Source organism: Hyperolius riggenbachi, chromosome 2 (genome assembly GCF_040937935.1).
Source record: "Hyperolius riggenbachi isolate aHypRig1 chromosome 2, aHypRig1.pri, whole genome shotgun sequence".
In the NCBI taxonomy this organism is placed as follows: domain Eukaryota; kingdom Metazoa; phylum Chordata; class Amphibia; order Anura; family Hyperoliidae; genus Hyperolius; species Hyperolius riggenbachi.
Genome location: NC_090647.1, coordinates 351475356 through 351503343, shown reverse-complemented (window position 1 = coordinate 351503343; position 27988 = coordinate 351475356). Strand labels below are relative to the sequence as shown.

Sequence of the window (27988 nt, the reverse complement as noted above, 5' to 3'; positions counted from 1 at the left end):
ACCCTTGGACTTTACCTGCGGGTGTGCGGATTTCATCTACCTTGTATTCTGATTTGCCGCATTTGGCTTCCAGCACCTTGCTTAAAGAGACTCTGTAACAATTTTTTCAGCCTTAGTTCTTCTATCCTATAAGTTCCTATGCCTGTTCTAATCTGCTCTGGCTTACTGCAGTCTTTCCTAACTGCACTGTCTCTGTAATAAATCAATGTATCTTTCCTCTGTCCTGTTTGTCCGGCTAAAGCTTGATTGTGTGGAATGTGCAGGGCTGCTTGTGATTGGTAGAAGCGATACACACCCTCTGCAGGCCCCCTGCATACTCTGAATGACTCATACACTATGCTTAGCTGAGCCTATTAGAAGCTGGTTAGTTTGTTTGTAAACACTGCCTAAAACTGTTAATTACAAGCCAGGATTGCAGCAGAGAGTGGCAGAAACAGCACAGAGGGGCACAGGAGAAAATAATGAATAGAATGGTATGCTTTTTATTGAAAGAATATTAGAGTACAGATTCTCTTTAAGGTAACAGAGGTAGAGCGGTCTCATCTACTGCAATAAATATATACAGTTATAATTACTGAAGACAGCATGGTAATGCTTTGATCCACAGAATTCATCCAACTGTCTTTTTTTTCATGAAAGAAATGGTTTCCTCATGGGTTAAAATGGACTGTGGCTTCCAGAATGGCTGCCTATGCAGCTATATAAAATAAGAGCTTATGCATTATTGCTTTGTTATTTACCTATAATCAGTAAAGTGGGAAAAAATGTAGGAAATAAATGTGCAGAATGTACAGCAACAGGTCAATAAGGAAAGAAGCATCAGAGACCAGCTTTGCAATATACCTCTCCTTCCAGTGAAAGCCACAAAGGACAGTCATTGTCTTCATTCTTAGAGAAATCAACTCACTCCAGTTCATGTAATTCATAGAAATCCCTTTAGGCATATATATATATTAAATACTTATATGAACGAATACTACATAGGTTTTGAGTCATTAAGGGTTAGTGAGAGCTACTCCATTTTTGTCACTACAAGCAATACTACTGTATGTTTATTCCTACAAGTGTCTTTCAGCAAAGATTATTATTAGTATCATATGCAGGGTCGGATTTGTACAATTTAATGCCCAAGGCCACTGTCAGCAGGTGCCCCTCTTCAGTATAGGTAGCCAGATGACACCCCCCCCCAGTATAGGTAGTCCGACAACCCTTCGCCCTCCCTCCAGTATAGGTAGCTCGTTGACCCGTTCCCTCTAGTATAGGTAGTCAGATAACCCTTCCCCCCACCACTTTAGATAGCCTGATGACCCCACCTTCCCTTCAGTATAGGTAGCCCAATATACCCCCTCCCGCCCTTCCCTCTAGTATAATAAGCCAGATGACCCTCGCCTCCTTCCATATACATAGCCTAATGACCCCTCCTTCCTCCAGTATAGGTAGCCAGGTGACCCTCTCCCCAAGTATAGCCTGCTGCCCACCCGCACTTGATCATGTGGTGCCCTAGGCCATGGTCTTTGTGGCCTTGGCTTAAATCCAGCCCAGATCATATGTCATCTATAAAGCTGCAAGACATTTTGCAGCTTTCTAGAATAGTAAGAGGTGCAAATTACATACAGACCGAAAAAAGGACCCTCATTCAGGCTTACAACATACGAGTAGAGGAATGCCAGATACAATGGGTATGATTTTCTTGTACACCTTAATTTCTTTTTTTTTTTACCTGAAAAAAGTTCTGGAGCCATGTGTATTGGAGTTCCCACAATGCTGCCAGACATCATAGCTTCCGGCTTGCAGAAACCTAGATCTGTGATTTTTGCTCTGTTCTTCTTGTCCAGCTGTAAAAAAATAAAAAAATACGATAAACAAGTGAATTCTAGAAAAACGGTAAAATCTTTAGAAAAGCGACCTTTTGTGTCCCAAAGCAGCCCCAATTCATTTAACTACAGTGGTCTGGCTTCCCCTAGAACACGGGTGTCAAACTCAAGGCCAGTGGGGCGAACGTGGCCCTTCTTGCCATTTTATGTGGCCCTCAAGAGCTTGAAATGTGCATCTTTGTAAGCAGTAAAAGAATGACAGCACACTGCCTTCCCATTATAAGGAGCACACAAGTGACTGTGTCTGGCTGAAACAGTGTCAGTTTCAGCTGAGCAACAGCAACTCACAGGAACTCCCGATCACATGACATGCATTTGGAGCCAGAGGTATGCAGCATAAAAAGTGTGGCTGCCAGGAAGAACAGAGAAGACATGAAGCAGCACTGGAGCTACACCGCTGAGCTACTCTGCAGAAGGGGGAGAAGTGGGCCTTGTGCCCCCCCCTCCCCGTGTCACTATATGTACGCCATTTCATACTGTTCAATAAATGTTAATACACAATCTGGCCAACAAATTAGACTAGGTTTTAGATTTTGGCCCCTTACATGATTGAGTTTGACAGCCCTGCCCTAGAACATCGCTCATCTACCTTAAAGTGGACCTGCACTCTTGCACAGGACAGAAGGAAAACAGAGAAATGCACCCTGTATGTGTTTAGAGAGTTTAGCCTGTCTAATTTCCCCTCATTTGTGTCGAATCACAAGTTATTATTTGATCTCTTCCCTGTGTCACATGACTGCCATGGCAGATAAGCTCATTTGAAAGCACAGGATGTTAATAATATGTCTGGTTACATGAATCAGGAATTAGAAACTGTGCAGATTTACGTTAGGATTTGTATCAGCTGTAACAAAAACGTTTTGTTTGAAGGTTATTATGCAGTTGGAGGCGGGCGGTCTGAGTTTAGGTCCACTTTAAGAGCTACTGAAGAAATTGGATTCATTTAAATGTTAAAGGAACTCTTCTCCCCATACCATCCTTTACCAAATCATGGGCTTATCTACAAGAATGTCACAATGCACATGCAGCAGAACACTGTAGATAGCTACAGCTCAGGCATTGGCTAATAGGACTTTTAAACACAGATTTTTTTCCAGTAGCAATCACTACATTTGAAAACATTTGTGTCAAAAATCTAGACAGCCAGAAACAAATATCAGAACTTTATATTCAGCTGAATAGTCAGGCAACCAGTCTGAAGCACCCCTGCATGACCAAATGAAAGGACAACCTGGGAGCTACCAAAGCTAGGAAGGACAGGGGAGGGAGGCCTGGGTTACATAGCTACGAATATCAGCAGAAATACTTCTCTTACTGTTGGTATGGGCTTTTTACTAGGCTATCTCATCTTCAAATGTTTCTGATAGGTGCTTCCGATATTGGGGAGGCAAAAAGATCTCCACATATTCTAGGTTTGTCTCAGGCTGGTTTGCCTTTTGTCTAGAACCTTTAGCCTCATTGTTTGAAGTCAATATTCCTAAAGCCCCATGAGTAACACCTGCATTTTGAAATTTCCTCTCCCATTTAAAGTGAACACCCAAAAAAAAATCAAAAAAAAAAATCAGATACTTATCTATGGAGAGTAAAGGCTCTGGATCCTATTTGAGCTTTTCCCTGTCCCCTCATTACAGCACTGTGTCTGTCAGTTCAGCTCGCAGCTTTATAAATAGCCTCTGTATTTCCAACTATAGTATATTTTTTCATATTTAAAAAAAACTAAAATGCAAATGGCCAGGGGTGTTCAAACATTTTAATATAATTACCAATTCTTTCCTGTAATTATTTGTTACCTCCTGTCACCCCCTTGCCTTCCCTTAGAGTAACTTTTCATTTTGGTACTTAATGGCAGATCTGGAGGTGTGTTTACAGGGACAACAATGGATGATTTGATTTGCACTGGGAGACACCTCAGAACTCACTCCAACCTGAATAATTTCAAATAATTTCTGTTTTAAGGCGGCAAACACTTGTTTTCCATAGCATTTTAGTAAGGCCACATACACACATCAGACCATAGTCTTTTGAAAATGAAAGATCACAGACCAATCTTACCACTTTTCGTGTAGTATGAGAGCTATACTCTACACAGTCTTTTCTATGGAGCTGAACTCCCCATCAGATAAAAATCTTTGCAAGATGCTGCACACACAGATGCTGTACAGACACAAAAGATCAGTATCTGCAAAAGATCTGTTCCTGCCAAAGATCCGTTCCTGCAAATTGCATTCATAGTCTATATCTGCAGATCCTCATACACACCTTGTTTAACTGACATTCATCTGCAGATCAGACAATCATCTGCAGATCTGAAAATCTATCCTGGTGGATCTGATCTGCAGATGAATGTCTGTTAAACAAGGTGTGTATGAGGATCTGCAGATATCATAGACTATGAATGCATTTTGCAGGAACGGATCTTTTGCATGAACAGATCTTTTGCAGATACTGATCTTTTGAATGTCTACAGCATCTTTGTGTACAGCATCTTGCAAAGATTTCTATCTGATGGGGAGTTCAGCTCCATAGAATAGACTGTGTAGGTATGGCTCTCATACTACATGGAAGGGGGTAACATTGGTCTGTGATCTTTCATTTTCAAAAGACTATGGTCTGATGTGTGTATGAGCCTTAAGAGGGCTTTTTGGTCCATTGTAGCCCTTTACACACTCCTAGGAGTTCTGGTTCACCATGCGCTTGTCACAGCTAGCTGCAGTGGAACCGAGGATTCCCTCTATTTACGGTACATATCTAACTTATTTACCAGTAACTTGAGAAAAACAGTGTTATTTAGAAACAATTTGGTCAACAAATACTTTATTTGGTGGACAAATGAATATGGAATTAAGAAAACATTCTGCCTAATGCTACAGTAATAAGACTTTTTTAGCAGTCTACTCCAGTGACCATTATAGAAAAACCTCATAAGTTATGTGCCAGCTGTACATGTTAAGGAGCCTTGCCCATGGCTACTAGGGTCATCAAGGCCTGTGTCGGGTTACATTTAGAGGAGCTCTGCCACTAGAAAAGTCTGTTGGCCTCATTTCCGATACTCACCAAGACATTCTTCAGTTTGATGTCTCTATGGACAAGCCCTTGACTATGCAGGAAACGGATCCCTTCCACTACATCTAAAGCAATCTGTAACCGGTCTTCTAAAGAGAGTCCAGCCTAAGAAGAAAATATAAAACGTTACAAGTGTCTTTCAGAGAATCACAATAAAAGGCCAAACGTACTTCATGTCCATGATTTGCTCTGTACAAACTAGTATTCCCAATGGATCTGACAAGAGGAAAACTTGGATGGGCCAGTGTGCCTTACATGATACAATAAAGGTCTAGAAATAGGTTCTTTGAACAGCTTACCAGTTCTCCAAAATAATTTTCCCAACCATATAATTGTGAGAGAAAGGTATCCATCTGCAAGTACAGTCTAGGGGGGGTGGGCGCACATGAATCTTACCAGGTCATTGTAACTCATGAGTTATATACTTACTTCAAATGTCTTTGGGCTCTATTCACAAAACTTGTCATAAATAGCTTATTTATCACTCAATTGATAAAAATAATTTCAGCAAGTAAAATACTCAAAGTAAGTTGTTCCTGATTAATTTCATTTCAATATTACTTTTCTTACCTTAATTATATTATATTTTTGCTCTTTAGGAGCTTAAAAATGTAACATAGATAAGGTGAAAACAGAGGGAAACAGGTGAAGCAGCTTTGTCAACCATGTCCATTATGGCAGCACTGATTTGGAACAATCACTGAATTTAAAGCACAGCTCAACTAAGAGGGATATGGAGACTGACATTTATTTACCCTTAGCTGCATGCTTATTTCTGGTGTGCGATTCAGACACTATTGCAGCCAAAAATATCAGCAGGACTGCCAGCAACTGGTATTGTTTAACCACTTAGGGACCAACCATTCAACCCCCCTTTGGGACTAGAGCAGTTTCCCTGGTTTAGGTGTCCCCAGTTTAGATAGCCAGGGATAGGTATTGCCAGTATAGAGAGCTAGGCATGAATGTCCCCTGTATAGGTAGGTGTCCCCAGTGCAGACAGCCTTCATTACTCACCTCCCTGGGTCCTGCAACGAGCAGCTCTCCCCAACATGCAGCCTCGCACTGCCGCTAAGTTCCAGGTCTCGGCTTGACATCAAGCCGGGACCCAGAACTTATCAACAGAGCGAGGATGGATGCCGGGCAGAGCAACGATCGCCAGGGGAGCGTCAGGAAGGTGAGTGGATCCTCCGTCTTCACCCATCTCTGCTGCACTTCAGTGATCACTACGATCAGCGGTGATCGTAGTGATCAGGAGCCAATCGTCATGGCTCCTGATCAGTGAGGGGAGATAGATGTCATATGAGTGCTGAATTTCCCCTCTCGGGTGCGTGAGATCGCGTCGGGGGACTTCAAGGATTTTAGAGTTAATATCAGCCACAGACCACCACACAAAGGATGCAACTAACGTCCTTGGTCCCAAAGGGGTTTAAAGTAAATGGAAAAAAATTGCAGCCTCCATATCCCTCTTTTCAGGGATGCTTTAAGGGTCGGCTGCAGAGGAAGAATTCTTGAGAGCTAGTAAGGGGTCTAAAGGACTCCTCAATTGGTTCATAATAGTGAAAATATAGTGATTTTAAATAACAGGCAATTTCAATTTGGCAATCTGTAGAAAATTCTACTGTAGGTATATTGTCAGCTCCAATTATAGCTCGTGTGACTCTAATGTATTAGATTTTATAAAAAGGCACAGAAACACAAAATGATATGCCAGCTTCCCTCTGCAGATCATTACAGTGTCCATATTTGATTAACCAGTATATCATTGTCTGTATCATTAGGCCTTGTTTGTTTTCTTACTTTGTACAGCGCCACGGAATATGTTGGCGCTTTATAAATAAATATTACAGTATCTGTTGCTATTCATGTTTAAGTAAAACTTCACTTTGCATTCCATACTTTTTTTTATTTACAGTATATTTTTAACCATTTCAGCCCCCGGGTATTTTTTTACCTTATGCATCAGAGCAATTTTCACCTCACATTCATTCGCCTATAACGTTATAACTAATTATCACAAATAATTGATCTACCGTATATTCCGGCGTATAAGACGACTTGGTGTATAAGACAACCCCCAACTTTTCCAGTTAAAATATAGAGTTTGGGATATACTCACCGTATAAGACTACCCCTCTTCCAACGCACACCAAATTAAAATTTAAAAAAAATAATGTACTAGTGCTGTGTATGAACAGATACTGGTGCTGTACTGTATGTGTTACCCAGTATATAACAGTATACAGTCTGACTTGTTGCATTGGTCCACTCTCCTTAAGTAGACTGGTCAGCTCTCCTTGTTTACTTGTTTATCAGAGCGGTATGGAAGAATAGATTGCGCTCCCTCAGCAGGGAGATGAGAGGCGGTAACAGGATAGGGCGTATCACCCGGCATCAATGACACCCGGCGTATAAGACGACCCCCAACTTTTCAGAAGATATTCAAGGGTTAAAAAGTAGTCATATACGCAGGAATATACATTGTATCTTGTTTTTTTCCGCCACCATTAGGCTTTCTTAGGGTGGTACATTTTGCTAAGAATTATTTTTTTTCCTAAATGCATTTTAACAGGAATATTAAGAAAAAAAAATGGAAATTATTCATTTCTCAGTTTTCGTCCATTATAGCTTTAAAATAATACATGCTACCATAATTAAAATCTATATTTTATTTGCCCAAGTTATTACATCATTTAAATTATGTCCCCATCACAATGTATGGCGCCAATATTTTATTTGGAAATAAAGGTACATTTTTTTCAGTTTTGCGTCCATCACGATTTACAAGCTTATAATATAAAAAATTCCAGAGTTGTCTAATCTTATCTGTAATTAGGATCCCAGGAAATTAATACCATATTTTTTGGACTATAAGACACACCTGACCATAAGACGCACCTAGGTTTAGAGGACAAAAAAGAGGGGGGGAAAATATATATACTAAACCTGGTGCATCCATGATGAAGGGGCATCTTGTGGATTATGACCTTTGTATCTCAGGCCCCTTTTACCTCGTGTCTCCCTGTGTCCTCCTCTGTCCCCCTTTGTGTCCTCCTCTGTCCCCCTTGTGTCATCCTCTGTCCCCCTTGTGTCATCCTCTATGCCTTTTGTTTCCTCCTCTATGCCCCTTTGTGTCCCCCTGTGTCTTCAGTGTGTCCCCATGTCCTCCTCTGCATGGGCACAGTACAGGAAGCCCCCAACATTGCGACAAGTTGGAGGTACGTATTGGCAGGCATTCACAAGTCAGGAACTCCCTACAGTTGGACTATAAGATGCAGTGACTTTTTCCCCCCCAATTTTGGAGGAGTAAAAGTGAGCCTTATTGTCCAAAAGATACAGTAATTTCTATTTGACAGACAAAATGAGCAGGTTCTGAGTAGAAGAAATTGTTTATCAACGCAAGTGAAGTACTAACTGGCCTGATGAAACTAGTAAGACAATACAATACATAACTAATACAAAATAAGAACAGGTAGTTTTTAGCAACTTTACAAATTCCAAACAAAGGCAAAGAGTATTGATATAATTTAAGAGGCATCTTTTTTCAACAGAATCAGTACAGGTAAGTGCTAAAAACAGTTCTATGATGTCGAAGAGGTCAGTTTTTAGTAATTTTTATCTGCAATACTGTTATACATTGTTGTAGCATGACAAATTATGTAAAATTAAGTCCGCTTTCATTATGCCTGATATATGTTTCACGGAGTACTTGAGATACTGTTCTTCACAATATGGGTACTGGCTAGGTATGGTGGATTCTCTGGTAAACGCACAGCATCATTCCAATGGAATCCGCCACACCACCAATGCAATGTTACAATGTATACCTATCGCACTGCAATGCAATTTTATAGTCCATTGCAGTGCAACGGGAAAGATATTATTTGGGAACTCACATTAACTTGTTAATGAGAGGAGCATCACAGCAATATTAATTCAAAATTGGCAGTTGCTGGCTTGGATGGGCCAAAATTCTTGAATGGTTGCGAAAGTCTTAAAATTTAAAACCCATACAAATAAGAAGTACATTTCTCCCAGAGTAAAATGAGCCATAAATTACTTTTCTGCTATGTTGCTGTCACTTACATTAGGTAGTAGAAATCTGACAGATGCAACAGGTTTTGGGCTAGTCCATCTCTTTGTAGGGGATTCGCAGCATTATTATATATAAAGACATTCCCTGAAAATGATTAATACAAAGATGCTGGCCATCCTCCCTGCACATTATTTTGGCAGTTGGACGGAGCAACTGCCATTCAGTAAGTGCTTTTAAAAATAAAGAAAACCCTGAGAACCCCCTATGAGAAGATGAGCTAGTCCAAAATCTGTTGGTAATGTTAGATTTCTACTACTTACTGTAAGTGACCACAACATAGGAGAAAAGTAATCTATGGCTCATTTTACTCTGGGAGAGATGTACCGTACTTCTTATTTGTAAGCGTTTTAAATTTTAAGATTTTCGCGACAGTTTCTCTTTAAAAGAAATCTGCAGGTTAGACCTGTTTCTTCATCACTGCCTAGCAACAGTGACATTTCAGCTTCTGGGATCAACAGGTTCCTTTATGGGGCTATTGAACAACTGAAGGAGCTCGTTTTCAATTTTCGGAAAAGCACTTCTCCCAATACTAAAAAACAACAACTTGTGACAACTTTGCCTCATCCCATAATCCCCAGCAAACTTGTTTGTATGAAGCAGTTGTATAACAGATGTATCAGAATAGTATCAGGGCTAAAGGCATTTTCTACAAGGGCATGACACAACCATTCCGTCAGTGAGACAATGGCCTCAATTCACTAAGATCATGCTGGAGATAATAAGGCAAGAGAAAACGTATCACCATGCATGGATCTTGCCTTCTTAAGGTGCCCATACATTAGAACGAGTATGGGCAGATTCGACCAAGAGACAAATTTGTGTCTAATCAAATCTGCCCATACACTACAGGCCGATTCCCGTCCGATTTCAGCATGAAATCATCAGGGCATCGGCTGAGCCGCCGCTGTCCGCCCCGCTGCTGCCCAAAAATGTATGTAATGTAGTGCATTTATACATTACCTGTCCTGTTGCAGCTTCCGCACGGTGTCCGTCCATCTCGCCGCTGTCCGTCCCGCTGCTGCCCAAAAATGTATGTAATGTAGTGCATTTATACATTACCTGTCCTGTAGCAGCTTCCGCACGGTGTCCGTCCATCTCGCCGGGTAACAGCCGCATACACACTAGCGGCGCATAGCGTCTGCCGTCAGCCGCTATGCCCCTTCGTGACGTCAGAGCGCCGCTGGCGTGTATGCAGAACCAGCCGAGATGGACGGAAACCGCATGGAGGCGGACACCGGACAGGTAATGTATAAATGCACTACACACTGCATACATTTATACATTGCGGCGGCAGCGGTGGGGGTTTCGTCTCGTTGCTCGTTCGCAAATCAGCCGCCGTACTGCCGCGCACCCGACCAACCAACCTCAGACCGAAATTTTCCAACATGCGCGATCGACCGTGCGGCCAATTTCTGTCCCGAAATTGGCCGCTTTGTCGGTCGGGCATGCACTTGGCAGCACCAATTTTCATCCAATTCAATTATAATAATCGAATCGGATGGTCGATTGGTTGGTTGGTCGCCTGGTGTTTGGCCCCCTATAAGGTGTAGAGATAAGTTTTCACAGTGAGAGAGTTATCTTATCACTTCAGTCCTTAAGTTACTTAAGTTACTTCCTCTGTAGTTCATTTCAAATGCTGTTAATTAACAGCCTTGCTTTAACTTTAGAATTCTGGAGTAATTTTAAGGATTGAAGAGTTAACGTTAGAGATCTCTCCTTAACTTAAGACAGAAGAGTTAACTTAAGGTTTGGCCGAGGGAACAGGTTTCCTGAATACTACATGCCTTATCACCATGGTGATAACTCTAGAAATGTTATTAAAGACAGGAGATAAGCTTAGTTAATTAAGGCCAATGAGCACTGAATAATCCCTTAAATCTAACAAATCCAATATAACAAGAAGATCAAGAAATAGGAAACATTTAGAAACATTTACATTGTTCCCAGAGACCAATCAGTTATATGCAGAAAACTAATAAACCAACGGAACACACACACACACACAAGGGCTTTCTCAAACACAAAAGGAATATAAAAGGAACAAAGAAGCCTTGAAGCAGCCTTCTTTGCAGTTGTGGTGCCAATATTAAAAACCGAAAGGGGGAAGTATTAAGAACCCCAAGCCACATAAAGGCCACACAGGTAGACCAAAAAATCTATATGTACAGAATAAGGAACCCAACTCAGACCACATTATCCAAAACTGGCAATGCATGTGGATCCTCCCAGTGCTCTTGACCTTACCTCGCATTCCATATCTAGCACTTAGAAACATATTGTTTATCTTTGGCTATAAGCTGAATACTTGCATTTCTCAATGAAACAGATCCTTTGCAGATTTTAGTCTGATTAGAGGACAAAAAAAGATCCTTAAATGGAACCTAAACTGAGTAAAATTATTTAAAATAAACTCATGACGTAGCTGCAAATGAATATTACATACTTACCTCGCCACCAGTTCCTCTCAGAAGCTCACCATTTTCTTCTTACAGTGACCCCTTCCAGTTCTGACAATATTTTGTCAGAACTGAAATATACTAGTTGCTGTCAGTTACAACTGAATGTGCACGGTAATGTTCATGTTTCCCTATGGCTCAAGTGGGCGATATAACTGTTTAACAGTGTGCTGACCAGAAAGCTGTTATGGGGTAATGGCCATTTTCAAAATGGAGGACAGAGAATTCCATTGATCACAGTGGTCAAACAGAACGCAGGAGAGGAGAAAAAGATTGATAAGCAGACTACATGGGAGGTAAGTATGACCTGTGTATGTTTATTTTGACTTTTTATTTTCAGTTCAGGTTCTCTTTAACAGCTGAAACAGCCAGGATGTAAATCAGTTGATCACTGCTCTGCTTAGAGTTCTGGCTGAAGTTTTGCTGCTAATTGATGGTTTCGGTCCGGGTGAGCGGCAGAGGCAGACTGGTATCTGCAGAGCTCTGATCAATGGTGGAGCCGCTCATTGTGGACAAGGTAAACAGAACCCTATAGGTGGTGAGCCGTTCCTCTGTAGTGGGGGAACGGTGTTAAGGAGCATCAGTGCCATTACATTGAAGTGGGGGATGTAGGATATCTAGAGGAGGACTATACCGGCGATTGGGAATAGAGCTGCACAGCGGGACAAGATAGATACACAGCCGGGAAGAGGGCCGAGACCCTTCAATGCAATATTGACTCCTGTAATAAGAGTCAGGGGAGCTGGTGAGTGCGATTCCTAATGTATATTGTGTTAGAAGTTTTTGTACTGCTCTAATTGGACTGGATAGATAACCACTCAGGCTAGAGTGTTGTATCTGGATTTTGTGGTGATTTACAGTTGGTTTCAAGACGTGGATTGGCAGCACTATTGAATTAACAAATCTTTGTGGGGATACAATGATCTTCTCAATAGCGCACTTCTCAGGAAGAGACTTTATGTATATCTCTTTGAACTTCAGTATATGCGAACCGCATTGTACTTAAGAACATTTTGCAATCTGATATTGAATATGGGGGCCCCTGTTAGGCTCTCATAGCAGAATAAATGGGATAAAGCGCTGGGCAACACTGACTGATGAGCAATGGGAGAAGACATTTGCCAACATTCACAAGTGATCTTTAAACGCAACAACTCAAGAGTTAGGATACAAAATCCTTTCCTACTGGGACAATACTCCTGAGAAACTTTATGGCTGGACTATTGGACAATGATAAATGCTGGCGATGCGATGGCCCAGGCAGATCTTTGATACATATTTTTTGATCCTGCCCCAAAATACAGGTATATTGGAGGATTGCCCACTACTGGGCCCGGAAGATGATCTCCATTTTTGTTCCTTTTACTCCTGAGGTAGATCTACGTCACGCTGTACTCCTTCCTACCAGAGTGTACAAAAGGTGCATTATCCACCTTATATAGCCTTTGCAGCATTTATAAAGGTGGATAATACACCTTTTGCACACTCTGGTCCTTTGGAAGTCAGATAGAGCTCGATCTGTTGCAGAAAGGTGGGACAAAGTCAATCAAATCGCAGACATGGAGGAGATCATACTGACAGCTCAGGACAAGACAAACCTGTGTTAGAATTTAGGCAACGTGGTATGATTTTAGGGATATGCAGAAATATAAGGACATGTTTTAGAATGGATCGGAGTTCTGTACTTATTCTCTCTATCTTTCACATTTTTTCTCTCTCCCTATGTGTATGTACAGATTGTTGAGGTCTAGCCAGCAGTCCTGTGATATTTGGCTTTGCTCTGTGGAGCCATTATATTAAAAGGCACCAATAACTTCAGTAGATGTATATTTACATTTATGGCTTCATTCCTCATTGTCTACCAAATATGTGCACTTAATAAGTCCCACTTAAGGTGGACTTTTTTTAGTTTTTGAAGTATGATTCTACTGCGGTTTGTACCATATACGATATCTGTAGGTTTGACTTTTTCTCTTATTGCATTATATTTTTATGTATTTTTGTTAATCTTTTTTCTTCCCTTAAAACGAAACAGTCAGCCCCCAATTCAGGCCTCTTGCACACTACATGCGATTCAGCTTTTTTTTTATACCATCCGATTTTTTTTTATGAAATCGCATGCAGTGTGCAAGAGGCCTCACTGTGAAAAGTGTTTGATAGGTTACAGGCAACACCCTAGCCTGAAAGCAGCGTACACAAAAAAAAAGTAGCTTGCAAAGGGCTGTGAATACAATTACAAGGATAAACACGGATCATCTACTAAAATAACAATAAAAAAAGCCATACAGCAAGAACCAGCTTCGGACATACACTGGTCTTTAAACTTATACAGCAACACCCAAGGGTGCTACCAAACCCCTGAATTGATGTGGGATTTTAAGGGCGCATACCATAATAAAATCAAATAGAAAGCACCAAATAATATTAAAGAGCCCGAGGTGGGCTCATAGATTTTCAAAAAACGTAGGCCACCTGATCCGGGGGGCAGAGCAGATCAGGTAGCCGCAAAAACCTGCTGCTCCTGTGGGCCACAAAGGCCCACTTTCACTTTCGTGACCTCTGGGTCACGACGCTGAAAGGAGAGACTGTGCGTCTCTCACAGGGTGCAGGGAGGCGGGGGAGAGGCCAGGGGGAGAGAGCTGCCATTGGAAACCCTGCAGGAATGCCCCTGACGAGCTTTTTAAACAGGGAATCCCTCTCCCCTATGTTTACCTCTTAGATAGCGGCGGGGGGGCGGGGGGGTGGGGGGGGGGCTATATCGCGGCGGTGGGGGGGGGGTACAGAGAGTGGCGGTGTGGGGACACAGAGGCATGCCATGAGACAGAAAACATGCCTCTGTGTCCCATCTGCTCCCCACAAACCACCTTGGGTTCTCTTTAACCCACTCCCGACCTCCTAATGCTGATCGGCATTGGGAGGGTGGCAGCCCCAGGACTGCCTAACGCCGAAAGGTGTCAAGTCCTGGGGCGGGGTTTTGCAGGGGATCGCTCGCGCATCCCTGCTTGAGTGACTGAGCTCCGCTCCATCAGTCTACCAGCGGCGATCGCCGCTAGGAGACTGTTAGACGGCAAAACCGCCGTCTATTTACATTGTACAGCTCCGATCTAGCAGCGCTGTACTGGGGACAGCTGTGTCACTCGGCTGTCCCCTGGGGAGGCTCACAGAGTGATAGGATGGGCTGATGCCTATGATAGCCGATCACTGTCATTGGCTGGTGGGGGGAGGAAATAAATGCACAGTTTCAAGGGGGGAAATAAAACAAACAAAAAAAACACTGCCTGCAGCAGCAATCAGAGCCCACCAACAGAAAGCTCTGTTGGTGGGCAGAAAAGGGGGGGGGGGGTTCATTTGTGTGCTAATTTGTATGGCTCTGCAGCAACCTCAAAGCTGTAGAGCCCTGAATTGCAAAAAAACCTTAATGTGCATAGGTATGTGCAAATACCTTTTTGTATGCAAGTTCCCAGCAGATTCTTAGGAGCAGTTGACAGGCCAAGTGTGTCAATAGCCTTTATGAAAGGAATTTTAAAAAGCTACTGACAATAACTGACCTGCAAGTAATTGGTTTGTTGTGGTGAGATCTGTTGCATCTAATGTACAGACAGTGCACTCACCTTAAGTCCTGCATAGAGATCCCTATGAAGACGTTCTGTGATTAGCAGGACGGCAATACTAGATCCTCCTCCATAACTATAATCAATCACAGATCCATGCAAATCCACCAGTCGCTCATGTTTAGGTAAGGATCTAGAATAGTAACGTAATATCCATTATAAACACATACAAATGAAGCAAACTGATTAAAAGTCATGAATTAGAACAGAATTATTAGAATTATTAAGATGTATTAGGCATGAAACTGTGCATAAACTAGAGTATCACCAGGTCTGGGCACTCTGGGCATGTGAACCATTACTTTTGTTGGGTAACAAGCTATGACTAACTTTTTCATGTAGTTTTTCCTGTGTTCTTTTTCCCCCCCTGAGCCTGCTGTGTTTTCTATCCACTCTACTCCTCATTACAGCTGTGTCCATAGTAAAGGGAGGATGTACGAGACTGCCAAATCTGTTGCATCATTTGGCACCTTACCAACAGAAAATTATGTTCCGTTTCCCCTCCAGGTGCCTCAGAGAATGGTCCAGGAACATACAGGAAGATATGTTCCTCATCCAATGCTCAGTCTTCACTTTATGCCTCAAATAGCACATAAATAAAAACTGCAATCACTGTATGCCTCAGTGGTTCACTTGTGGGTGTAGAACAAATATTAAGATGCTAAGTGAGGGATGTGTGGCTGGCATGTGAACTGTGCAAGACACAGGGACTATTTAACAGGGAGGATTATGAGGGGAGCCTGTTGCTGGCCATTTGTCATTTTGATTTATACATTAATGTGTGGGAGCTGAGTGCTTTAATATTAGCAATTCAAGAATATCTGCAATGATGGGGTTAAAGAATTTTGTTCTATACAGTATAACTGGTAAGACGACCAATGGACTCCAATCAATACAAAGTAGTTGCTTCTTTATTGACTCACAATTAAAATGTTGCAAACTGAGCATAAAGTTTCCTGTATTGACAGCGGTTTCATATGAGACAACGCCTCCGCAGGACACCAAGGTACCATGTTGTTACTGTGTATATAATTTCCATGCATTTTAATATGTGTAGATTAGGTGAAAAACATGTTCTGTTGTATGGAAAGGGAAGGAAGAGTGGGAGGCACTTCATGGCACAGACAGTAGTGCTGGATCATTATCCTTTATGCCAACAAACATACAGCACACAAGATGACATACCTCATATAGTGAAATTCCAAAGCAAGGTCATTCCAGTGTTTGTCATCTGGGGGCACCACAGACTTCAAAGCACAGGGGTAGTGGCCTCCCCAGCTATCACCCTGGTACACTACACCATACTGACCCCTCCCTAGCTCACGCCCCAGCTTTGGTTTGCCTGAAAGAGGAGGGGGGGAAAAAAAAGGAAACGAGTCTCAATATTAAAAGAATTACTACAGCAATTCAGGCGCATTTATACATTTGACTTCAAACACTGCTCCCACATCAAACCTGGAAATGCATTGGCATACATAAATGTACCGCTTCGCCAAAAATTAAACTTACCCCGAAACTAAGCCCTTGCGTGACTTTTCAGGATTTTTGAGGATGCTTGAAATACAAACCCTACTCCAAAACATATGCCACAGTTACAGTTCATAAAAAAAGGTCAATTTAAATAGTGTCCAGGCAGTTATGGTGTACATCAGGGGTCTCAAACTCATGGCCATTTGTGGCCCTTGATACAATATTTTGTGGCCCTCGCCGGCAAAAGCTTCCTTATAGTTCGCTTCAGTGCTCCCAAGTAATCCACCGCATCCCCGCCGCTAAACAAGGGCTGCAAAGCCGCCAAATCGCCCGGGGGGGCAATCCGCTGGCATTTCCTGGAAGGGGCAGAGCTTTCAGCTTCAGCTCTGCCCCTCCTGACGTCAATCGCCGCACGGATCGCCACCTCTCCCCGCCCCTCTGTGAGAGGGGCGGGCAGAGGCAGCGATGCGCCGCGATTGTGAAATTCCTTATGCGGCCCAGCCTCATCCTGACTGCCTCCTGCGGCCCCGAGGTAAATTGAGTTTGAGACCCCTGGTGTACATGAAAAAGAGTAAAATCAATTGGCAACAATACAGCAGGACAGATAGACCATCCACCAAGGAAAGGAGATTCCCCCCAAAAGAATTGCACTCAAAACACACACCACAACTCCATCCAAAACCATAAGGGTTGGCAAATGCCAGGCTCTTCGTCAATGTAGATTGGCTGCATGTCTGTCACACTACACAATATCATTTAAAACATACAATTAAAACCATATATACCTGTCCAGGAATGCTCACAAAAAACACCAAGCCCAACTCAGGTCTAATTGGTCCTCCACCACCACCAGTACACCACACACGCTGTGATAGTTGTAAGCAGATCTGGTCTCTTTATAGATTGCTTGAACCAATTCTCAATGCCCAGCAATAGCTATGAACTTCCTTGATGGTGATTTCAATCTACAGCATATATGCAAGTCTGCTGACCCTGCTTAATGGAATGGGGACCACTGGAGATTACCACTTGCTAAACTTGATGCATTTTACAGTTAAACAACCATTTATACTTGCAACCACACTAGTGAGCTCCAGCTCACAAGGCCTTCCTTCCACCACAGAGCACTGGGTAACGCTGAATCAGTCGAGCGCTGCTGCGCTTGTGATCACTCCGGCCGAAATCATGCTGCAGAGCTGCAATGAAAAGCGGTTCCTATCCGAATAGAAGGAGCCGGCTCAGCGTGCTGGGATTCAGCGTGGATGGTCCAGCGCGAGCACTCCTGCGGTAGCCACGCCTACCGACGCGTTTCACCCCGCTCACGGGGCCTTCTCAAGGTAATGAGTGGCAACTGTTTCAGCTATGCCTCCTCTTGTATCTTAGTATCCCAGTTCCACTCCCACTTTCACTTCAGCTGGCTTGTAAATCAATGCGCACTCATTGCTTGCAAGTGAGGGGGACTGGTTACTATTCAAAGGGATCACACATTCCTGTATTTTCTAATCTTTGCTCAGATCATTATTTACAATTTCAAGGCAGTTTTCAGAGATAAATGGCTACAGAACACACATTGCTACAGCGATCGTATTATATTGCATATTAATAGTGAGAGGATTGATCAAATCATAGAAAGTGAACCAGATTTAAATCTGTATTCAGTCCTTTTGGGATCAGTGTACCCAGACGATAGATCCAAGTCTGTTCGATTTTAGAGAGTTCTTTCTCTGTCACCACCCCGAAATAGGACATGTTTCATAATGCCTTTAAATGTCAGACCATCAGGTTTTCCATCATGGTAATCTATATAAAATGTTTCCCCAAGGGGCTATCTAGGTCCCCATTCCTAATATTGCCAATATGGTCCCCAATTCGCTTTCTTCAAAGGATTTTGTCTTCCCTATATATAGTAAATTACAGGGACATTTTCTTGCATATAACGTGTGTTGAATTGCAATTTATATTCTCTCTAATTTCAAATGTTTTTGTACCGTCATAATTTGTACAAAAGTTCTGCTTCTGTCAACGTATCTACAATTAACACGATCCACAGGGAAACATTCCTTCTCGTCTCGGATATCTATCCAACCATGTTACAGATTGCACTGATTTGTACTTGGATCTCACCAAATGATATTTTAAGTTCTTTGCCCTTCACGCTGTCATGAACGATCTTTCTCCAACACATTGTTTTATTTTATCATCTAACAGCACATGCCAGTGTTTTTGAAGAGTTTAACCGGATACAAATCTTATCACTTCTCTTTATTGTTGTTTATATTATGTGGGTGAGACCCACTTTTCCCAGTCAACAGGAGCTCCCTATCTCTATCATTGATCTTATCAGCAGCTTCCTCTACTATCTGTGTAGGGTAGCCTCGCTCTTTGAACCTACTCTTTAGCTCACCAGCTTCTCGATTGTATTCGGTACTTTTGGAACAATTGTGTTTTATTTTTGTAAAGTAGAGAGTAGAGTAGAGAGGTGGTAGCTTGAATAATGAAGTAATGTATTGCACACTGTTGGCTTACAATACGTGCATGTCACTAAACCTCCCATCTTTTTTTTCCTCCAACACGTTTTATTTTATCATCTAACAGCACATGCCAGTGGGTTTTTTTTGGTATCAGTGTACCCAGACGATAGATCCAAGTCTGTTCAATTTTATAGAGTTCTTTCTCTATGTCACCATCCCGAAATGGGACAGGTTTTATAATGCCTTTAAATGTCAGACCATCAGGTTTTCCATCATGGTAATCTATAAAATGTTTTCCCAAGGGGCCATCTAGGTCCTCATTCCTAATATTGCCAATATGGTCCCCAATTCGCTTGCTCAAACGATTTGTTGTCTTACCTATATATAGTAACTTACAGGGACATTTTATTGCATATATAACGCGTGTTGAATTGCAATTTATATTCTCTCTAATTTCAAATGTTTTTGTACAATCATAATTTGTAAAAGTTCTGCTTCTGTCGACGTACCTACAATTAAAAGCACGATCCACAGGGAAACATTCCTTCTCGTCTCGGATATCTATATTTTTGAGTGCGATAGGGGCAGACCAAGAAATCGATCAATGAGTAGGCACCGGTCACGGAATCAAAGTTCAAATTCGGTGGGATCATTGGGCCCTAACTCATCTGGTAAGTCTATTGCTTTTTTAGAGCAAGACACAGATACAGAAAACGAGGAAGAGGAAGGGGAAGAAAAAGGAAAAATCAAAGGGAATTCTGAGACAGGAGGTGCAGACGGGGACAGGAAAGCAGAAGGAGGTGGTAGAGAGGAGGGTGCAACCAGTGAGGAAACAGAATCAATAGGTGCAAATAATGTGATAAATCTCTCCACACACGTCTTTGAGCCGGAGGTTTACTCCTTGTTGTCCCGTGGTCTAACTTTCACTCCAGCAAGTAAAGGCGATCCATTTCAGGTTTATAAAGATCTATGTTTTTTTCTAAGGCGAGTGCAGCTTTCCCTCACATATAGTGGTGATAAACAAGCAATGCAGCCTTTAGTAGAGCAGATGCCCAGGTTGGAAAGCCTGACTGATCGAGAAGCCCTGAGAATTTTGGAAAGCCTGACTAATGAAGCAGGTCCCCCGTCACCCCCTATTGAGTCCGATGACCCTGCTAACAATTTGCGACATAACCCAGCTCCTATCAATGTAAGAACAAAATCAAGATATATGCCGCAACTGTCGCATCGTTTATCGACAAAGAATTAATGTGTAGAGATTTCAATAAATTACATTGGCATCCTGCCAGTCGTGATAAAAATTTTACATCGGGGAAGAACAAGCCCTTGAGCATTTGAAAAGCTTACCTGATATAACAATTAAACCCAGTGACAAGGGTGGTAATGTAATTATTCTTTCCACAGAGGATTATAGACAGGAATGTCCGCATCTGTTGGGTGATGAGCAAACATATCTGAGGCTGAGATCTGATCCATTCCCTGGCAATCAAAACCAGGGTTAACCAGCTTATGGATAGTGGATGCAAGTTGGGGGTTGTGTCAAAAAATGAGTACAATTATCTCAATCTCTGGAAACCGTAAAGATTCCAACGATGATAGCTTGGGAAGCTGATCTAGGCACGTCCGTTACACCTAAACGATGGTCTAAATGTTGCCTTACCCTGGCTAAAGGTAGTAGCTACTTTTCACATATAGAAACAAACTTTAAAATTCTTCATCGCACATATCTCTCCCCTCAGAAACTACACGCTATGTCTAAAGATAAATCTTCCTGCTGCTTTAGGCAATGTGGTCAACTAGGCGATATGGCCCATATCTGGTGGTTTTGCCCTATAGCTCAAAAATACTGGGCTCAGGTGGCCTCCGTAATAGGCACAGCTCTTGAAATATCCCTCTCACCAGACCCACTTCAGCTACTTCTTGGGCATAAGCCGCAAAAATGGAAATACCCACAACACAGACTTGCGCAACATATAGCCAAAGCGGCCAGACTCCACATTGCTCACCAATGGTTGAAGCCAACTTTATCACTTGAAATGACAGACTCCATAATTATAGAGATTCTAATAGCCGAAAGGTTATTAGCCATAATTAATGACGCTACCTTACCCTTCACACGAACTTGGCAACCCTGGCTTTCGGCCTCCTCAGCTCTAGGCCTACGATCCAGTGCCCTCTCCTTCTAGGAGCAACACTATACACTAACTGGTTATTCAAAGAACTATGTAGATACATAGCTATAAGAATAATCATCTGACCTGTTTGTTCGTTTGATCATTAGTAATATCTTGTTAGTCAATAATTTACTTTTGCGCTTAATGTAACACTGCCCCTGAATGAGGGTCTATTCAATTGCTGTCAATTTTCACTGTAAACTTTAATAAAACGTTTCGAAACTAAAAAATGAGTACAATTTCTGTCGAGTGGAAACATACCGGATATTGTTTTTTTATACTATACCAAAGATCCACAAGCATGCAAAGATCCACAAGCATGCCCCCGGGCCCCCCATAGTGTCCGGCAATGAGGGTCCCTTGGAAAAACTCGGGATATATCTAGACCTCAAGCTGAAATGTATGGTTGAAACATTACCATCATATGTGAGGGATACTGGCGATGCTTTGCAGGTTTTGCATACAGTCCAGATGCTTGAGAATTACATAGTTATATGTAATAGATGTGAAGTTATAGATGTGAAATCACTCTATACTTTGATTCCCAATGAAATTGGAATAGCAGAGGTTGCTTTCTTCCTAAATGAACATTTTCCACAAGCAAAACAGCATCATTAATTTGTGAGGCCCTTGAACTTGTACTGAGCTATAATTGTTTTTACTTATTTGTTATTTTTGTGTTTCAGGTTCTACCGTCAGATCAGGGGCACTTCGATGGGGGCGTCCTGCGCCCCAGCATATGCTTGTCTCCATCTAGGGCTATGGGAATGGCAGGGCGTCTACCAGTTGGACCTCCTCCGGAGATATGTGGCACTCTGGCTGAGGTTCATAGACGACGTGCTCCTGGTCTGGCGGGGAACCGAGGAGCAATTGGCGTATTTTGTGGAGATGCTACAATGCAATATCAGAAATATTAGATTGACATATATATATAAAAAAAAAAAAAAAAAAAAAAAAAAAAAAAAAAAAAAAGAAGAAGAAGAAGATGGGAGGTTAGTGACATGCATGTATCGTAAGCCAACAGCGGGCAATACATTACTTCATTATTCAAGCTACCACCTCCCTACTCAAAAGAAAGCGATCCCAAATGGTCAGTTTACAAAAATAAAAACACAATAGTTCAAAAAGTACCTAATACCATCGAGAAGCTGGTGAGCTAAAGAGTAGGTTCAAAGAGCGAGGCTACCCTACACAGATAGTAGAGGAAGCTGCTGATAAGCTCAATGATAGAGATAGGGAGCTCCTGTTGACTGGGAAAAGTTGGTCTCACCCACATAATATAAACAACAATAAAGAGAAGTGATAAGATTTGTATCCGGTTACGGTCCACATTGGTATGATTTACAAAGAACGCTTCAAAAACACTGGCATGTGCTGTTGGATGATAAAACAAAACAACGTGTTGGAGAAAGATCGTTCATGACAGCGCGAAGGGCAAAGAATTTAAAAGATCATTTGGCGAGATCCAAGTACAAATCAATGCAATCTGTAACCTGGTTGGATAGATATCCGAGACGAGAAGGAATGTTTCCCTGTGGATCGTGTGTTAATTGTAGATACGTTGACAGAAGCAGAACTTTTACAAATTATGACGGTACAAAAACATTTGAAATTAGAGAGAATATAAATTGCAATTCAACACGCGTTATATGCAATAAAATGTCCCTGTAATTTACTATATATAGGGAAGACAAAATCGTTTGAGCAAGCGAATTGGGGACCATATTGGCAATATTAGGAATGGGGACCTAGATAGCCCATTGGGGAAACATTTTATATAGATTACCATGATGGAAAACCTGATGGTCTGACATTTAAAGGCATTATAAAACATGTCCTATTTCGGGGTGGTGACAGAGAAAGAACTCTATAAAATTGAACAGACTTGGATCTATCGTCTGGGTACTCTGATCCCAAAAGGAGCTGGGCAAAACGCATCGGTAGGCGTGGCTACCGCAGGAGTGCTCGCGCTGGACCATCCACGCTGAATATCAGCACGCTGAGCCGGCTCCTATTCAGATAGGAACTGCTTTTCATTGCAGCTCTGCAGCATGATTTCGGCCGGAGTGATCACAAGTGCAGCAGCGCTCGACTGATTCAGCATTACCCAGTGCTCTGTGCTGGAAAAAAAGGCCTTGTGAGCTGGAGCTCACCAACCTGGTTGCAAGTATAAATGGTTGTTTAACCGTAAAATGCATCAAGTGTAGCAAGTGGTAATCTCCAGTGGTCCCTGTCACGGAACAGCCGTGAGAAACGCAGGCGAATCGGAAGATTCGCAGTCGAGTTTCTGATTTCCTGGTTCGGTTTGTGCAGTCATAGCAAGCAATCAGAGACTGACATTCCTGGTTTTTTAAAAGACAGGTTTTTCCCCTCCTTTACCAGCTGGCAGGAAACCTGGCCCTGTGACTTGCTAATTAAGCCAGAGGTGTAAAACTCAGGGCTCGTTTCCACTATTGCGTTGCGAAATCGCTGCGGCAAAATTCGCATGCGGATGCGAATTTCGCTGCATGTGCATGCGAATTTTCATGCGAATTCACATGAAAATTCGCATGGATGACGATGTATGCGAATTTAACCATGGCAATGCCGGTGTGCTTTTCCATTGATTTCATGCGAATTCGCATACCAAAACATGCGAATTTCCTATTAAATACATTAGCGGCGATTCGCATGCATTCCACTCGCAGGCGAATTCTGCGGTTCTTTTGTGCGTTTTTTCACCGCTGAAAAAAAACGCACCTCAACACTAAGTGGAAACAGGCCCATCCACTTGCATTACATGTGCGAATCCGCATGCGGATTCGCGATAGTGGAAACGAGCCCTCAGAGTTTGTTTAAGCTGATCTCACACTCAGATGTTAATTAACAAACCAGGAGTCTTTTCAGAGCCAAGGAAGCTAATCCCAGCAGGAGGCAGACTTGGCGGAACCATTCAGCCAGAATAGGAAAGCATGGAGTTTATGGTTTTGAGCATGTTTAAAGAATACCGTTCAGGTGAGAAATGTGAAAGTTATCTCATTCTGCTGGTCCGGATCTTGTGAGTATTTTGATATTAAATTGGGGCCACTGGCATAACGAGAACTCTAGGTATTCCACGTTTTGTCACCGGGCATGCAAACGTGCCTAAGTTTGGTATCATATAAACTGGCATATTCTGAGGAATATGAATCGTGATGGTCATGTGTGTGCGGAAAGCGTAAGCTGAGATATGACAACTGTCATATTTGGTGGGCATGGGAAACATACCCATGAGCTTAACCGCCCCTGTCCAGCCCCTGGCCTGAACCTGAGACTCCACCCAAAGATGGGGGTCAGTCAAAAGTGTTTGCGAGGGACTCCTCCCTCATTCCTCCACATTCCACCTTCATGGGAGCATGCTGCCACTTTGAGGAAAAGTGGCGGCCATCTTGTCTGAACTTTGCTCCTAACTGAACTGAACTGAAACCAAGAACCTTATGATTTTCCCAGAAAGGACATCTTTCCACGAACTAAGTATTTTCTCCCTTTTTATTTTTCATACTGGCCATTAATGTTTCTATAATTGTTGATCTTTATAATTTTCTGTATATATTATTTATATTGCATTTCAATAAACCGACGCTATCGTCAGTTGTTTGTCCAGCTACCCTATTATTCAGCCACACACAGAAACTGAACCCGGGTCTCTAAAGAGACGCTACTATTGTCGCTAGGTAGACAGAATAGAGTGTGTTTAACCGTTTTTATTTGCAGGTCTAGACTTAGCCAGTCAGTGGGCTCCTCTGCCCCATGTTAACAAAGGTGGTGGCAGTTATACCCTGAAATAGTGTGCAATTTGTAGTTCCCGTAACTCACAGGCTCCCTTCTAGTCGGTCTGCTGCCAAAATTCCATCGGTTTCTGCGTACCGCCTGCGACCACAGCTTGCATGGTCTGTGTGCTGAAACCGATTGGAAGGCAATTTGCGTTCCGGCCACTAGGGGTCCTGTGACAGTCCCCATTTCATTAAGCAGGTCAGCAGACTTGCATATATGCTGTAGATTAAAATCACCATCAAGGAAGTTCATAGCTATTGCCGGGCATTGAGAATTGGTTCAAGCAATCCATAAGGAGACAAGATCGGCTTAGAACTATCACAGCGTGTGTGGTGTACTGGTTGTGGTGGAGGACCAATTAGACCTGAGTTGGGCTTGGTGTTTTTTGCAATAGGCTTAGGCTGGGCGATTACACCCTGCTGATGACTAGGTCTGGTTCCATATAAAGTGAGCATTCCTGGCCAGGTATATATGGTTTTAATTGTATGCTGGTTTTAAATGATATTGTGTAGTGTGACATATGCAGCCAAGGCAACCATTAGACATTTTTGTAAGTGCATGAGACAGCAGCGTTGTTGTTTGCTATGAAGTGGCTATGCGGCTGGCTCCTTGTAATCAAGTAGCACATCAGATTCTTAAAGGGGCGGCTCTCCTTTCTTCATTTTTGATATACTTGAAAAAAAAATAAGAAATGCCTCGAAAATAAGCCCTAAAGCATCTTTTGGAGCAAAAATAAATAGAAGACCATGGCCCATATGCAATTAACTTTTTCTCATGCGTCATCTCCTAGGACAATTTTCATCTTCTCTGAAAAAACAAAACAAAAAAATTCTGCATTTTACAATTAAAAAATACCCAAAGCTTCGTGAAAAAGTACAGTCAAAATAATTTAGAGTATTTTCTTGCTTGCTGGTGGTTTTAAGATGCATTATACTGAGGAGGTGTGAAAATATCTCTTGGTGAAAACTCAGAAGAAGTAAATTGCATATGGGTCCATATCTTATTTTTGGGAAAACCTGGTACTACAGCAATCTAGGTACAGTGGCACCTAATGCTTAACAGTCTAGCATGGCTTCAGAAAGCACAATGAACAACTTGCAATTGTATCTTAAAGCACACGTGAAGAGGAGTTGAGAAGTGAGAGGAATATGGAGGCTGACATTTATTTCCTCTAAAACAATGTACATGGCTGTCCTGCGATTCTGTATCTAAAGCTCCACACACACACACACGACTAAAGTCGCCTGGGGTGACTGATAAAGACTTCCTCAGCCGATAGTCAAGCGTGTATACAGCAGCCACGACTCCCGCTCCACAAGACATATCAACTTGGCTGAGCGGCAGCCAACTTCTTTGTGCACGCCTATCCCCTGCCCGCTTCATCTCCCCCATCTATCTAACGCAAAATTGCATGGTGTATTCCCAGCAATAAACAATACCAGTTGTCTGACAGTCCTGCTGATCAGTCTCATAAACAAACATTTGACCTGCAAGCTTGTTCAGGGTCTATGGCTAAAGTATTAGGGGCAGAGGATCAGCGTGACAACCAATCAATGTGCACTGTTTAAAATGAAAACATCAGAGAGAAAGGATCCGCAGACCAGACTTGGTTTAGTGAAAAGCGTCCGTTCTTTATTAGAAAAATCCACATGACAAAAAGTAGTGCAATAAAATCACAGGCTTGACTAACGCGTGTCGGGCTTACAATCTGCCCTTAGTCATAGTCAAAATTTAAAAAAAACTTAAAATGAAAACAGTGCAGCCACCATATTCTTCTCAGGTTCCCTTTAACTTAGGACTTCTACCAAAATAATTGTTAGTTTTAGCAGTATTAACACATGTCATTTATGTGTATGGCATCAATAGTAATCTAGCATCTAAATCTATTGGATTCAAGGTCTGTTGCTAAAGTTTTCACACACAATTTCACAATAAAGACTATTACTACTAATATTGCACCTGAGCTGTACAGAATATCACATTTCTGAGATGATCAAATATGTTCTAAACTGGGTCTTAAATATGCAGAAGTGGACTTGTTGGTTTTATCTCAAACCGTATTGACAGTTTAATGCCATGTTCCTAGAGGGTATAGTACACCCATCAATAACATGTTTTTGTCCTCTGGCGGTTTGTTTCTTTGTCTAGGAGCAGATAACGTTCCGAACCAATTAGGTGTCTAAAGTGAGGAAACCTCTCAGTATACGACGGTTCACTTCACTGCGGTGTCTGAAGCTATGGTGGTCAGACCTGCATCCCCAGGATGCTCTATTCTCGGATAAAACGCTTTAGTTCGTTTGGAACATTACATTATAGAACATTCTCTTCATTCCAGGGTGGCATAAGCTATAGACCATCTTCTATGACTTACCATGCAATAAAACATCCCGTAAAGATCTGCTCTCCAGTGAAAGACGAGCCAAACGTGGAGCATGTTCTTTACGAACCTTAAGCCAAAGGTCCTCAGTTTTTTCAAGCCTCCCGCAGTGACCATCTTCCAACTAAAAGAATTAAAATGTAACTCCATAAGTATCATTATCTTACAAGGACTTTAACCTGATGCTTCTGGGAAAAACAAAATGTTTTTGCCACCTTTGCAGCACATAATACATTGCTTATGTGTTGCCATGGACTGACTGCAAACACATAGCTTAAAAGGATACATCTGCGAAATAGTATAAAATCAGATTTACTTACCTGGGGCTTCCTACAGCCCCTGCAAGCCTAGGTTGTCCCTTGCTGCAGCTCCACTCTCGCCACTCTCCCGTAGCAGCCACCGATCCAACCAGGTCAGTGGCCACGCAGCTTGCACAGTGGCCGTCGGCTGCTACAGAGGGAACCCCGTGAGACTGGCTTGGAACAGAGCTGCTCGAGAGACACACAGGCTTGCAGAGGCTTCCAGGATACCATTTTTTATAATTATTTTCAATTCAAGAATTACAATTTTTTTGAACCTCACAGTTCACCTCACAGTTCAGTTGCTG

At 42.2% G+C, this 27988-nt stretch overlaps 1 protein-coding gene across 2 annotated transcripts in view; it reads right to left on the bottom strand.

Moving 5' to 3' along the window:
- The window catches only part of DSTYK (dual serine/threonine and tyrosine protein kinase), a 190245-nt gene that overhangs the window by 47691 nt on the left and 114566 nt on the right, over positions 1-27988 (bottom strand). For both annotated transcript variants that reach the window (XM_068269583.1, XM_068269584.1), the window contains 5 exons: positions 27376-27505; positions 16283-16439; positions 15098-15230; positions 4929-5042; positions 1721-1835 (listed from right to left, as the gene is read on the bottom strand). In XM_068269583.1, coding sequence (XP_068125684.1) covers positions 1721-1835; positions 4929-5042; positions 15098-15230; positions 16283-16439; positions 27376-27505 — 649 coding nt within the window. The remainder of the gene's footprint in view (positions 1-1720; positions 1836-4928; positions 5043-15097; positions 15231-16282; positions 16440-27375; positions 27506-27988) is intronic.